The sequence below is a fragment of the Phacochoerus africanus genome, chromosome 3 (genome assembly GCF_016906955.1).
Source record: "Phacochoerus africanus isolate WHEZ1 chromosome 3, ROS_Pafr_v1, whole genome shotgun sequence".
Classification (NCBI taxonomy): Eukaryota; Metazoa; Chordata; class Mammalia; order Artiodactyla; family Suidae; genus Phacochoerus; species Phacochoerus africanus.
In genome coordinates, this window is record NC_062546.1 from 48400978 (window position 1) to 48413907 (window position 12930).

At 39.8% G+C, this 12930-nt stretch overlaps 1 protein-coding gene across 1 annotated transcript in view; it reads right to left on the bottom strand.

Moving 5' to 3' along the window:
• LOC125121889 (putative ankyrin repeat domain-containing protein 20A2) overlaps positions 1-12930 on the bottom strand; it is a 65481-nt gene that overhangs the window by 32209 nt on the left and 20342 nt on the right. Inside the window, exons 12-16 of the mRNA XM_047770200.1 lie at positions 11348-11531; positions 9693-9782; positions 7753-8700; positions 1663-1733; positions 1224-1317 (exon numbers count right to left, since the gene is read on the bottom strand). Coding sequence (XP_047626156.1) covers positions 1224-1317; positions 1663-1733; positions 7753-8700; positions 9693-9782; positions 11348-11531 — 1387 coding nt within the window. The remainder of the gene's footprint in view (positions 1-1223; positions 1318-1662; positions 1734-7752; positions 8701-9692; positions 9783-11347; positions 11532-12930) is intronic.

Genomic DNA, 12930 nt, shown 5'->3' on the forward strand with positions numbered 1-12930 from the left:
ACTATTTGTTTACAAACATTCCTGTGGGAATGCCTCTTGTGGCTCAGTGGGTTCAGAACCGGGCATGGTATCCATGAGGATGCGGGTTGTTCTATCCCTGGCCCTGCTCGGTGGGTTAAGGAGACCACGTGACCACAAGCCGTGCTCTAGATCACAGATGCAGGTCAGATCTGGCATTGCGGTGGCTCTGGCGTAAGCCTGCAGATGCAGCTCCAATTCGACCCCTAGCCTGGTAATGTCCCTATGCTGTAGGTATGGCCCTAAAAGGAAAAAAATAATAATAAAAGATTAGTTTTTTTAAAAAAAATACTACTGTAGTAAGGACTTTGACTTTATAAAAGAATTCACTCAGGTATTCAAACATGATCATCTATCACTCCCTGAATGCCGTAAATCATTACTAGAGCGAGAGAAAGATCGAGAGAGAAGTGTTCTTAACACAGCTACTTTCTACCTGGAGAAAGAACTGGTAACCAGAAGTCTAAGGAGAATGTAAGGCTTCAAAGATATACTTAATGGAACATGAGATGGAGCTAAAAACAAGATTAAGAGTTTTCATCTCAAATTCTAAGCTCCCAATTGATGGGTACTGAGAAATATACTGTAACCTTTTCCTTATTTATCACATAGTGCTGATTTATTCCCTTGGTATTTATGACATACTTCCTCCGGAGAACTCAACTGAACTTACACAATGTGACCTGAAGAGGCCCTCCTCTAAGCCTACTTCATTTCTAAATGACACTAACCCTGGATGTTCAGTCCCCAACTTTTCTATTCCTCTCTTTCTTTCTCTCTTGTCTTTTTTTTTTTTTTTTTTTTTTAAAGCCACTCCTGTGGCATATGGAAGTTCCCAGGCTAGGGGTTGAATCAGAGCTGCTGCTGAGACCTATACCAGAGCCTTGGCAACACTGGACCCTTAACTCACTGAGCGAGGCCGCATCCTCATGGATACTAGTAGGGTTCATAAGCCGCTGAGCCACAATGGGAGCGCTTCCACAATCTTTCTAATTAAAATCTTCCTACAAAAATCATTCGTTTTATGAATTCAGTTAATGTCTTCTATAAAGAGGAAGTATGCTATTCGTAGCAAAGAGCATTACTATAAATGCCGTAACTGCTTTTTATCAATGAGACTTTTCCTCTTTTCTAAAATATTCTCATATAATATTGGTAACACAATTAAAATTCCTTTTCAGTATGACAGAAAAAAACCAACTTACCGAACTTAGACTCAGCAGGTTTTTCTGAAGCTCTTCAATTTTGCCCACTTGCATTTTGTTTGTAACTTTTAACTCGGCATTTTCCTTTTCAAGCCTAAAATGTGTATTTCAAAATAATTATTCTCACACATAGATTGTTAAAAAAAACCCACACCAATGGTAAACAAACATCCACAGGTTCCATTACATAAATTCTGAAATTTTTGAAAGGTAGATATTTTGGCCATTTTGTTGTTTTTCTAGTAGGGTTTTGTGGATAATGAGAAAAAATTAGAAGTAATGGGGAAAAACTATTTCACAACACCCCAAAACTGAAATTTTTACCCGGCTTCCCAATGATGTCTTATTTGTCATCTTTCCTGATATAATTCTTACACTGTACTGCTTATGTGCTTCATACTTAATCCCTACTTATTCTCTGTGTTGCTTTAAATCTTACTTTTGCATTTGATCCTGCATCTTCTCAGTACATTTCACGGCCTCCATATATCGATCTTGTGCTTCTTGCAACTAAAATAAAGGAAAACAATGTTTTTACCTACTGATAATCTAGTATAGATATACCTGTTTTCTTGTCTTGTTCATCTGCATATTGTTTATGGCTACTTTTTGTGCCACTAGAATAGACAGGAGTTGTTGTAACAGAGACCTTAGAGCCCACAAACTTGAAATATTGGCTATCTGGTCCTTTACAAGTTATCAACTTCTCCTCTAGTATTAAACATTATTAATGCATTAAATTCCATTTTATCAAATAAATATACAAATTTATACGTTGGAAGATTGGGGAAAGAGAATTTCCTTACAGGAAACATTTATGTGTAAACACACAGACACACACACACACGCACACATATGTACATACATATCCACACAACACATACATGTACATACATACATACACACACACCCACACACATGTACATGTATAGATACACATGTGTACACATACACACATGGTAGGTTATAATACATGTGTACACACATGTATATATGCATACATACATGTACATATATCACACATGCATGTACATATATAGGTATATGTAAATATATATACACACGAATATATATATACACACACACATATACGTGTACACATACACACACACATATGTATGTGTGTATGTATTTTCTTATTGTTTAGGGCCACACTTGTGGCATGTGGTAGTTCCCAGGCTAGGGGTCTAATTAGACCTATAGCTGCTGCCTATGCCACAGCCACAGCAATGCAGGATCCAAGCCAGGTCTGCGACCGATACCGCAGCTCACGGCAACAATGCCGCATCCTTAACCCACCAAGTGAGGCCAGGGATTGAATCTGCAACCTCATGGTTCTTGGTTGGGTTTGCTTCCAATGTGCCACAATGGGAACTCCGCATGTACATTATTGTCTTCTAAGCTATACTCGACTATAACATTAAATATCCACACCGGCGAGTCACTGTGGCACTTCTAGTGATTATGACAGTTAACACTGCTTTTGGTGACAACCAGAGGTCTCATGGACTAGTTAGAGAGACAGTATCTACTCAGGAGCCAGCATGCGTGACTCTCAGTTCCAATCCCATCCATTATTAGCCCCATGTCCTTGAGCAAATTACTTAAATTTTCTGTCTGTTTCTCTGTCTGTAAAATGGAGATAATAATAGCATCTACCTCACTGGGATATTGGGAAGATTACAATGGGGAATACACATAATGTACTTAGAAGACTGGGTGGCACCTAGCAAGTGCTAAGGGTTTGCCATCAGCATTATTACTCTTGCTATACTGTATGTTCTCAACAATTTAATATTTAGGCACCTAGCATGCCAACGGACATGGTCTCATATACAAGTCACCCTCAAATCAGTCTTCATTTTAGTGAAAGTGGCAGTGGCTGTCGGTGGGGAGCTTGAGGCCCAGAATATAAGCCCAGTACTTCAAAACCTTCCATTAATTCCACCAACAAACTAGTACTTTTTTCCACTTATATAGTCATTTGGAACTTACTTCCTCTCTGCACCACTCAGTGGGCAGTGATCACAAATTACAATGCAGAGAGCACCTCCTGGATTGAGTGGTACAAGACTTCCATGACCGTTAGAGGAATCAATCCACTGGCATGGCTATTAGGTCAAAGTTCTGAATTGGTTTATTCCCAGGGACTGTTTATGTTGACCTATTCTAGCAAGGACTCAGATGAGAAAATTCAGCTTATGGAGAATGGATATCAGAAAAGCTATTCTTGGAAGTTCCCATTGTGTTGCAGTGGAAACAAATCTGACTGGTATCCATGCGCACGTGGGTTTGATCCCTGGCTTCACTCCACGGGTTAGGGATCCAGCATTGACCTTGAGCTGTGAGGCAGGTCCAAGATGTGACTCTGATCCTGAGTTGCTCTGGTTGTGGTTTAGGCCAGCAGCTGCAGTTCTGATTTGACCCATAGCCTGGGAACTTCCATACACTATGGGTACAGCCCTAAAAAAAGCAAAACACAAAAAAAGAAAAGAAAAGCTATTCTCAGAACTTTACAGTTAGTGAAATGCTATCAATCTGTAAATTCCACTTTTAGCTGCATACTAAAAAAATTAGATTTTTTTTTTCATAGTGAGGGCAAAAATGAACATTTAATTGAACAATTCTTCCCTATGAGTTCAAGTACTTTCCATTTTGTATTTAATTGATTAAAATACCATTTAATAAAAGCTTTTTCATACCAATATCTCCACAAGGAAATTATGCCTATGATAAAAGTGCTTAAACTTATCCTAGTAATAACACTTAAGCTAAAATATTTTCAGTTTATGCAAGGACTGGTGCCATGCATATAATTTCATAGTCTCTGTTAGACAAATTTATACTTAGACAAGATTATCTCTTATGAAAAAAATTTAAACAGAGTAAAAATGACGGGATAAACTGTTCTGCACAGACCAGATGACAGGGGACGATAAGAATAGGGTCAATGACAGGAGGAACAGTCAGAGAAAGCTTCGTGCGAAAGGAAGGAGACACTGGAAGCCCTGTCTGAATAAATGGAGGATTAGGTGACAGGAAAAGAAAGGGAAAAGACAGCATGAGGAAAGGCAAAGAAAAGGTGACATCAGCCAGTTAACTCACAGGAGAAAATCCAACAGCAGGGAATAAAACGAGTCAACACAGTGACTTGAAAAGGAATGTTCACAGCAGCATTATTTATAGCCCCAATGCAGAAACAACCCAAAGGCCCATCAGCTGATGAGTGGGTCAATGTTTTGACCATGTAACACTGTACTGTTCCACAAGGAACAGACATGGAAGTGCTGATAATGGGCTCTACCATGGAGGAACCTTGAGAACTTTATGTCAAATGAAAAAAGCTAACCACAAGGGACAAAATTCCATGTGAGTCCATTTGTATGAAACCCCCAGAACAGGCACAGCCATGGAGACAGGAATTAGCCTGGTGGTTGCCTGGGGGGCTGAGGGAGATGGGGGCTGTGAGCGACCCCGAAGAGATACAGGGTTTCTTTTTGGGGTGATGGTCCAAAATTGATTGTGGTGAAAGTTGCACAACTCTGAATAAACTAGTAGATACTGAACTACACATCTTAAAGGAGTGGATTATATGACCTATGAAGCATACATGTCTCAATACGTTTTTTTTTTTTAATCCAATGGTAGCACCTAGATAATTTCTTAATTCTTTATTTTGGCTACACAAACTAGACAAGATCTAAATATCTCCATGCATTTACAACAGTTAATTTGAAAAGAAAATAAAAGCAATGCCTAACTTCAACCGATTTGTAGAATGACCTCACTGCACGAGATAATGTGAAATCCAAGAAAGAAATATCCACACATTCTATACTCTTTCACAAAAGTGAAGATGAGAAATGACAGTTTTCTGGAACATTCCATTAAACAGTATCCTCTGACTTTTATCTGGCTTGCCTCATCATGGTGATAGAGACATCACTAAAACTTACTGTTTAATAGAAAAAAACAGACTCTCAAGTTCTATGAGGAATGATGCATCATTCTCTACTTTCCCAAGGGGAAACAGCCTAAGAAAAATTATATAATACAAAACATCAGAATAAAAGTCAGAGTTTAAGAGATAAGCACATTATAAAACAATAAAATGGTAATGAAATAATGGTAATGAAAATAAAAAAGAAAGCTATCCTTGAAAATTAGGATACACTTTGTGTTATACATTAACTGTGGACACTCACATTTAACAATCTCAAACATACTTGACTTGTGATTTGTAATTTCTCTCTTTTTTTTTTTTTTGCTATTTCTTTGGGCCGCTCCTGCGGCATATGGAGGTTCCCAGGCTAGGGGTCTAATCGGAGCCGCAGCCACTGGCCTACGCCAGAGCCACAGCAACGCGGGATCCGAGCCGCGTCTGCAACCTACACCACAGCTCACGGCAACGCCGGATCGTTAACCCACTGAGCAAGGGCAGGGACCGAACCCGCAACCCCATGGTTCCTAGTCGGATCCGTTAACCACTGCGCCACGACAGGAACTCCTGTAATTTCTTTTTTAAATCTTATGCCTCATCTTCTAAATTAGCACAATAACATGACTTGACTTCCAGCGAAGCCTCTGACCTGGACAGCTTTTTAAATTCTTTTTTTTTTTGTTTGTTTTAGGGTTGCACTCATGGCATATGGAGGTTCCCAGGCTAGGGGTCCAATTACAGCTACAGTGCCAGCCTACGACACAGCCACAGGAACGTGGGATCCTTAATCTACTAAGCAAGGCCAGGGATCGAACCTGCAACCTCACAGTTCCTAGTCAGATTCGCTTGTGCTGTGCCATGACGGGAACTCCCAGCCAGTTCTTCTTGATGTTGTCCCATAACTGCCTAATAAGATACACTACCACTGATTTTATAAATCACCCTATTATTATTTATATTAATAACAGATAACTCCAACATAGGTAATTCAAAAACTATCCCCACAGACATCAACTCACCTTCTTCCCTTTGCATGTGCACCTTCCAGCTCATGGAATTTGGTGAAAGATACAGAAGGTGTTACCCTCTTGCCTTATCAACATTAAGTTACTTAGAGGACAGATTCAGCCCTGCCACCCACTCCTCCACCCTCGCCAATGAATTGGCAGAGCTTTACCACCTCCTAAAATATCATAAAGAAATGGATGTGAAAAAGAAATAGAATAAGGGCATCCTCTTGCTGCCCAGCAGGTTAAGGATCCAGTGTTGTCACGGCAACGGTTTGGGGCTGTGGTGTGGGTTCCATTCCTGGCCCTGGAACTTCCACATGCCCTAGGTACAGCCCACCACCCCGCCCCCCCCCCCCAAAAAGAAAGAAAGAAATAGGAAAAAATAGGTGTATAGGTCGAATGAGTAACGGTAAATTCCATGCTGTGTAACATCTTCCTTCCTTTTTCTTAGAGGCTCCAATTACCTTCCGATTTCCCACTGTAAATCAACTCTACCTCACTATAATTAAAAATGAAACCAAACCCAAACAGAGTTCCTCACACATTCAATCCCATGCTCAAGTCCTTCCAGTGGATTCCTTACTCAGAATAAAAATGAGGCCATGCCCATGGCCTCCAGGGCCCTTGATAACCTGGCCTCCACCAGCCTCCCTGACTGCAGCCCCTGCTGCCCTCCCCCCCGCCCACTCCACGCAGGCTACTCATGAATCCTGCCACCTCGCATTAGGCTGAAAATGGGAATCCAACGCCAAACTAATCAATCAGAGAGCTACAGTTCAATCTGGGTTGGACAAACTCCTATCAAATAAGAGCAGCTCAGGCGTGAAATGAGAATGAGGAACCAATCATTCGTAAAAATGGCCAAAGTAAATTATAAGTAGCAGTGGGAAGATTAAGTCAAATGCAGGTCTGCCAAAACTCACCCCATGGGTGCCAGATTATGGTTTGATGAAAAGGAGATGCCTTTAAAGAGTTGAGACGCCATAAGAATACATGATTTGAGATTGAAATATTTCCAAAGTTACATCAAATGGACATGAATAAAACTAACACTTATACCAAAGGGAAAGGTCTGAAAAGCTACTGAAGGAAAAGAACTATGAGATACAGCACTCATGCATGAGTCCCTCTGGGAAATCTTGATGGGCTGGCAAGGTCATCCACACAAGCGAATCTTAATATCAAAATACTCATTTGAGGTATGAGCATTTCATTTATCTTCTCCATCATGATCTCACAATGTGGTGACACAGAGACAGAAATCATCGTCTTAGCACCATAACAGTGCATCGTTAACAAACGTCTATATCTACGAACAATTTATACCATCATCTCTTACAATTGCATAGGTGACACAATGTCTTTACCCAAGCCAAGCACCTCTCAGGTCTAATTTTTGTTTGCTGATTACAAGGTAGGCTTTTAAGCTGATTGATAGCATATACATATACTATATAGATATACAGACATATAGATATCAGTTTTGACATTCAACTAGATTCCGTTGTGGTCATCATAAATGTTACTCTGAACTTCCCTTCAGCAAGTCTGAGAATCCCTTCTCTTTCTGGATACTTACTGCTCTCTGTGTTTTCACATTTTCAGCCGGAGACAGTCTCTCCTTGAGAAGATGAAGCTCATTGGTTAACTTCTTAAGGCTTTCCTCCAGCATCAGACTTTCCTTTTCCCTTTGGTCTTGAAGGGTCTTCAAGATATCCTGAAACCATTCTTGGCTATCCATTACCATCTTCTCTTTGCTCTCGATTTTGTTTCTCACATCATCCAGCTGTTGTCGCAGCAACAGGTTTTCACTCTCTAGTTGGGCTAATCTCTCCTCCAAGCGCTCCTGCTTGCCCATGTATTCCTTCACTTTGCCTTGTTCACGTCGACACGGGTCTTCACTTTCCTTCTTCTGACACTGTGCTTGGCTCAGTTCTCTCTGTACCTGTTCTAACACCAAAGACTTTTCTCTGAGAGCATCTCTCGTGTGATGCATCTCAATGTCTAGGCTACTGAATTTACGTTGGGTTTCAGACAATTGCTGCAAAAGTAGCTCATTGTGATCTTTCAGGTTAGACATCTCCAAATTCATTTTGTCCTGTAAGCATAGCCACTCACCTCTTGCTCTCTGAAAGGTGAGTTCCAGGTCTCTTTTTGATGTCTGACTTTGCTCATGATCATTCATGGCAGTAGTCAGCTTGGAACAATATAATGCAACATCTGTTTCCAGGCTTTCTGTCTTTTGTTCTTCCTTCTTCAGTTTAGACTTCAGCCTTGTATTCTCAGCTGTCAGATCATGAAGCTGTCCACTGTATGTCTGTGTCAATTTTTCCTCATTAAGTTTTATTGTCTTTTGAAGCTCATCATTCTTTTGTTTTACAATGTCAATGTCCTCTAAATATTTCTTTTCCTTTTCCTGGTTCTCATTTTTTATTGTGTCTATTTCTCGTTTTAATGTGGCAATTTCATCCTGCATCATGAGATTTTCATGTAACAGATTTGTTGCTTTTTCGTGACGATCAGAAACCTAAGTAAAAGCAAAGGAGATTTTTAGCCTGTACCCAATAAACTGACCCATGCTTTCCTCTGAAATAAAACACTAGTCTATGTGTTTATACAATGAGATGACTGCAGTGAGTGGAAACCCAACTGGACAGAAATAAAGCTTGGATACATCTCTCAGACTTTCCACAAGCAGGAATCCCTTGAAGTTCAAAAACTGAATGGAAGATAAGGAATCCATGAAAAGGAAAAAGGAAACCACAAGAGAATTTTTAAAATGCTCAGGATTAGAAAGGACTTTCTCCGAATTACAAGAAGCCCAGAAGGCATCTAATAAAAAAGGAATGAATCTAACTCCACTTACGCATGGCTTCTGATGTCTAATGTGTCCAGCCACCCCACAGGAAGAGCCTTTTCTCTGTACATGCATTGAACAGACCAAATTTCCTAAAATGTTTTCTTCTCTCCAGAAAATAGTTCATAAATATTTAAACTTCCTAACATATTTTACAGTCAGTTACAAGAATTATACCTACTGATAACTGACAAAGCTGGCCACTGTACTAAGCACTTCTACAAAAATCGATTCCCTCTCTAGGACATTTCTAGGATGAAGACATTAAAAACATAAGCAAGGTCTTCTGTTTCTACTATGAATCCGCTTTCACGAAACCACAAGTACTTCTGGAGTATGATACATAGAAACCCAAAATAAGCTTGAGGTTTCACTCTTGGTGAATACACTAATGGTAAATCAGGTCAAACACATAGAGCTCTTCTTAGAAAATCATGAGAGTATTTGCTGCTGCAATAACTTTTATTTCCTCTTATTAATGTGAGAATATTAATCAGTGGGAAATAGGTGGGACATTCGATTGAAGTCTTTTACTAAAAATAAGATACTTCTCCATAAATAAATTGTAACTAAGCATATACTGTGGCATATCTATCACTATTCTCAAAAGTTCCTTGCACTGAAATAGGATACCACATGGAGCAAAGTGGTAAGTTTCTCACAAGGAGAAGGATGACATCCAACATAGGGTCTCTGAACTGGCCCTCTGCTTCCTCCCTGTCATCAGTGGAAGTGATGATGTCCCGGTTAATCTATCAAGGAAGTAAAATCACTGGCGAAACCAAGAATATCTATTATGACTACTAGTAGTTTGCAATTATGGAGAGTTCATCAATTCCTATGGAAAATATTAAAGGCCTCTCCTTGGATGAGGCGGTCATAAATGTCACGACATGACTGCTGCAGACAATGGATCTGAATTCAAAGGGTTACTTTAGGAGTTCCCGCTATGTCTCAGTGGGTTACGAATCAGACTCAAGTAGCAGCTCAAGTCACCATGGAGGTACGGGTTTGATCCCCAGCCAGGGGCATTGAGTTCAAGAATTTTGTGCTGCCACAGTTGCACTGCACTCAATCCCTGGCCCAGAAACTTTCATGTGCTGTCGGGGAAGCCATCAAAATTACAAAAAAATGTTACTTTACCCAAAGGGCCAGAAATGCCACCTGCCCCCACAAATATACTTATATAAGCTGTAAAAATGCTGTACAGCTTCTGGGATACACAGTGCTGGTTTTTAAAATATATACATACAGAAGTACATACACACACATTTTGGCTTCTACAACCTGGCAACACATTTCTTTAGGTCTTTGGTCTCATACCTTTTAAAAGGAGTCAAAAGCTTAAGGGCAGAAACTGAAGGAAGAAAATGTTGAAAGGAAGTGGCCTTCTTTAAGCACAAAGATAGTTATCCCACATGAACCATTCAAATTTTAAATTAAATGATAGCTAAATTAATCAGAGCAAAAATACAGGCAGGTAAGTTGTGGTGAAAGAAAATTCCTTTACACGCCGTTCACTCCATCATAGACTAAAAGCACCTGTATTTTAATTTAGCCTGTATTTTCACATAAAAAACTCAAAATTGGAATTCCCTGGATGGCTGAGCCAGTTAAAGATCCAGGGTTGTCACTGTTGTGGCTCGGGTCACTGCTGGTGTGTGGGTTCAATCCCTGACCCAGAAACTTCTGCATGCTCTGGGCCAAACAGAGCTAAACAAACAAACAAAAAGCCAAAATGAAGCCCTGGATTTGAAGTAAGAACATGATTTGGTGGAGTTCCCACTGTGACTCAATGGGATCAGCGGCATCACTGCATGGCTTTGGTCTGGTCTGGTTTGGTCTCCGGCAAATGCGGCTTGGAGTTGCCTGGGAATTCCATATGCTGCTGGGTGGCCAAGAAAGAAAAAAAAAGAAAAGCAAAGGAAAAAGTAGATCTATGCCCATGAGTGGGATTGCTGGGTCATATGATTGTTGTATGTACAGTTTTCTAAGGTCCCTACATACTGTTCTCCATAGTGGTTGTACCAGCTTAGAATATTACTTTGTTGAATGGACCCAAAATGCCAATCATTACTTTCATGAGGAAGCTCAATTTACCTAGCATTCCTCCATTCATAAAATATATACAGGGCTCTTAGAAGCCAAGAAGTGCAAGTGAATAATTTAGCTGTAAATGGCAGGGTTCATAATTAGGAGGAGATGACATTTTATTTGTTTCAGACCTACATGATACATATTAAATCAAAGGGATATGATAAATAATACTGGTGAAATGGTGTCAGAAATATGAACATTTCACCAAGGATTAATTTACCTGGTTCAGCCTATCTCTCACAGCCTTCAATTCCCCTTGTAGTCCTTCGACAGTGAGTTCAAGTTGCTGTTTCAATTCAGTTTCTTTACTACATTGCTCTTCTTCTCTTCTTAACTGCTCTCTAATTTCTTCAGATAACATATCTGCCTTTTTTCTTTGCTCTTCTTCTTGTTTTAAGGATAATCTGTGGATAAATATGCTTACCTTAAAATGTGTCTTGTTAGAAAGAAAAAGTTCATTCAATGATCTGGCTCTTCACACACTGTGTAATATCCCAATGATATGTCTGTCTCTGTTCTCCAATTATTTTTCACTTCTAGGTCTCATGGTTTTAATTTTTAAATTTTTTATTATAGTTAATTGAGAATGTTCTATTTCTCCTTACAGCAAAGTGACCCAGACATACATGTATATACATTCTTTTTCTCCTATTCTCTTCCAAAACATTCTATCACAAGTGAGTGGATACAGTTCCATGTGCTACATACACAGCAGGTGGGTCTTCTATTGTTAATTTGTCACTTTGATTTCTTCACAGAGATAGTAATACTTAAAAGACAGCAATGAGTGAGTTTCTGTCATGGCTCTGCAGAAATGAATCTGACTAGTATCCATGAGGATGCAGGTTCGATAGCTGGCCTTGCTTGGTGGGTTAAGGATCCCACATTGCCATGAGCTCTGGAGTAGGTCAAACATGCAACTCGGATCTGGCATTGCTGTGGCTGTGGTGACGGCCAGGGGCTACCGATCTATTTTGACCCCCAGCCTTGGGAACCTCCTTATGCCATGGGTAGACACTAAGAAGAAACAAAAAAGCAATCAAAGAAAAACACTTTGCTACTTAGTAAGTTTTAATCAGTAGTAACCAGTGAATAGTGCGAGAAATTGAAATTTAAAATTATTCAGGAAAATTAGAGGTGAAAACTACCCTTTGTTCCCACACAGTCATAATGACTCTCCATTAGAAGAGAGAATGCAGTTACTAACTAAAAGAAGCTGTTGTTTAGAAACAAGTTTATAAGTTCACTAGAAATGACCGTGCAGCTTCCTGAGCTATTCCGTGTACCCTCAAATGATTTATAGCGCAAGATAACATCTGTAGATGTCTTTTGCATCTACAAGTCCCCACATCTATAGTGCACAATATCATCTGTAGACATCTTATAGAGAACATCTGTCTGGGGATTACTACAATCAAACTAAGCTAAGGAGTCTAATATCTATGGCCGTATTGTTTTTCTTTTGGGCCCACACTTGTAGCATGTGGAAGTTCCTGGCCCCATACCATACATCACAGCTGGGGCAATGCCAGGTCTTTACCTCACCGGGCCAGGCCAGGGATCAAAATCTCACTGCCACAGAAACAATGCCAGATCGTGGTCCTGCTGTGCCACAGCAGGAACTCCCTGCCCTGTGCTTTTTATGATTTTTTTCTTTTGAGACACTTTCAACTTACCATGTTAAAAATAATCTATTTAATGAATCATTTTAAACCCTCTTCCGAACAAGACACGATCCATATTAACTAAACAATAAAGAAAAATATGTGCTTTCAGCATAGACCACAGAAGTAATTTCATCTT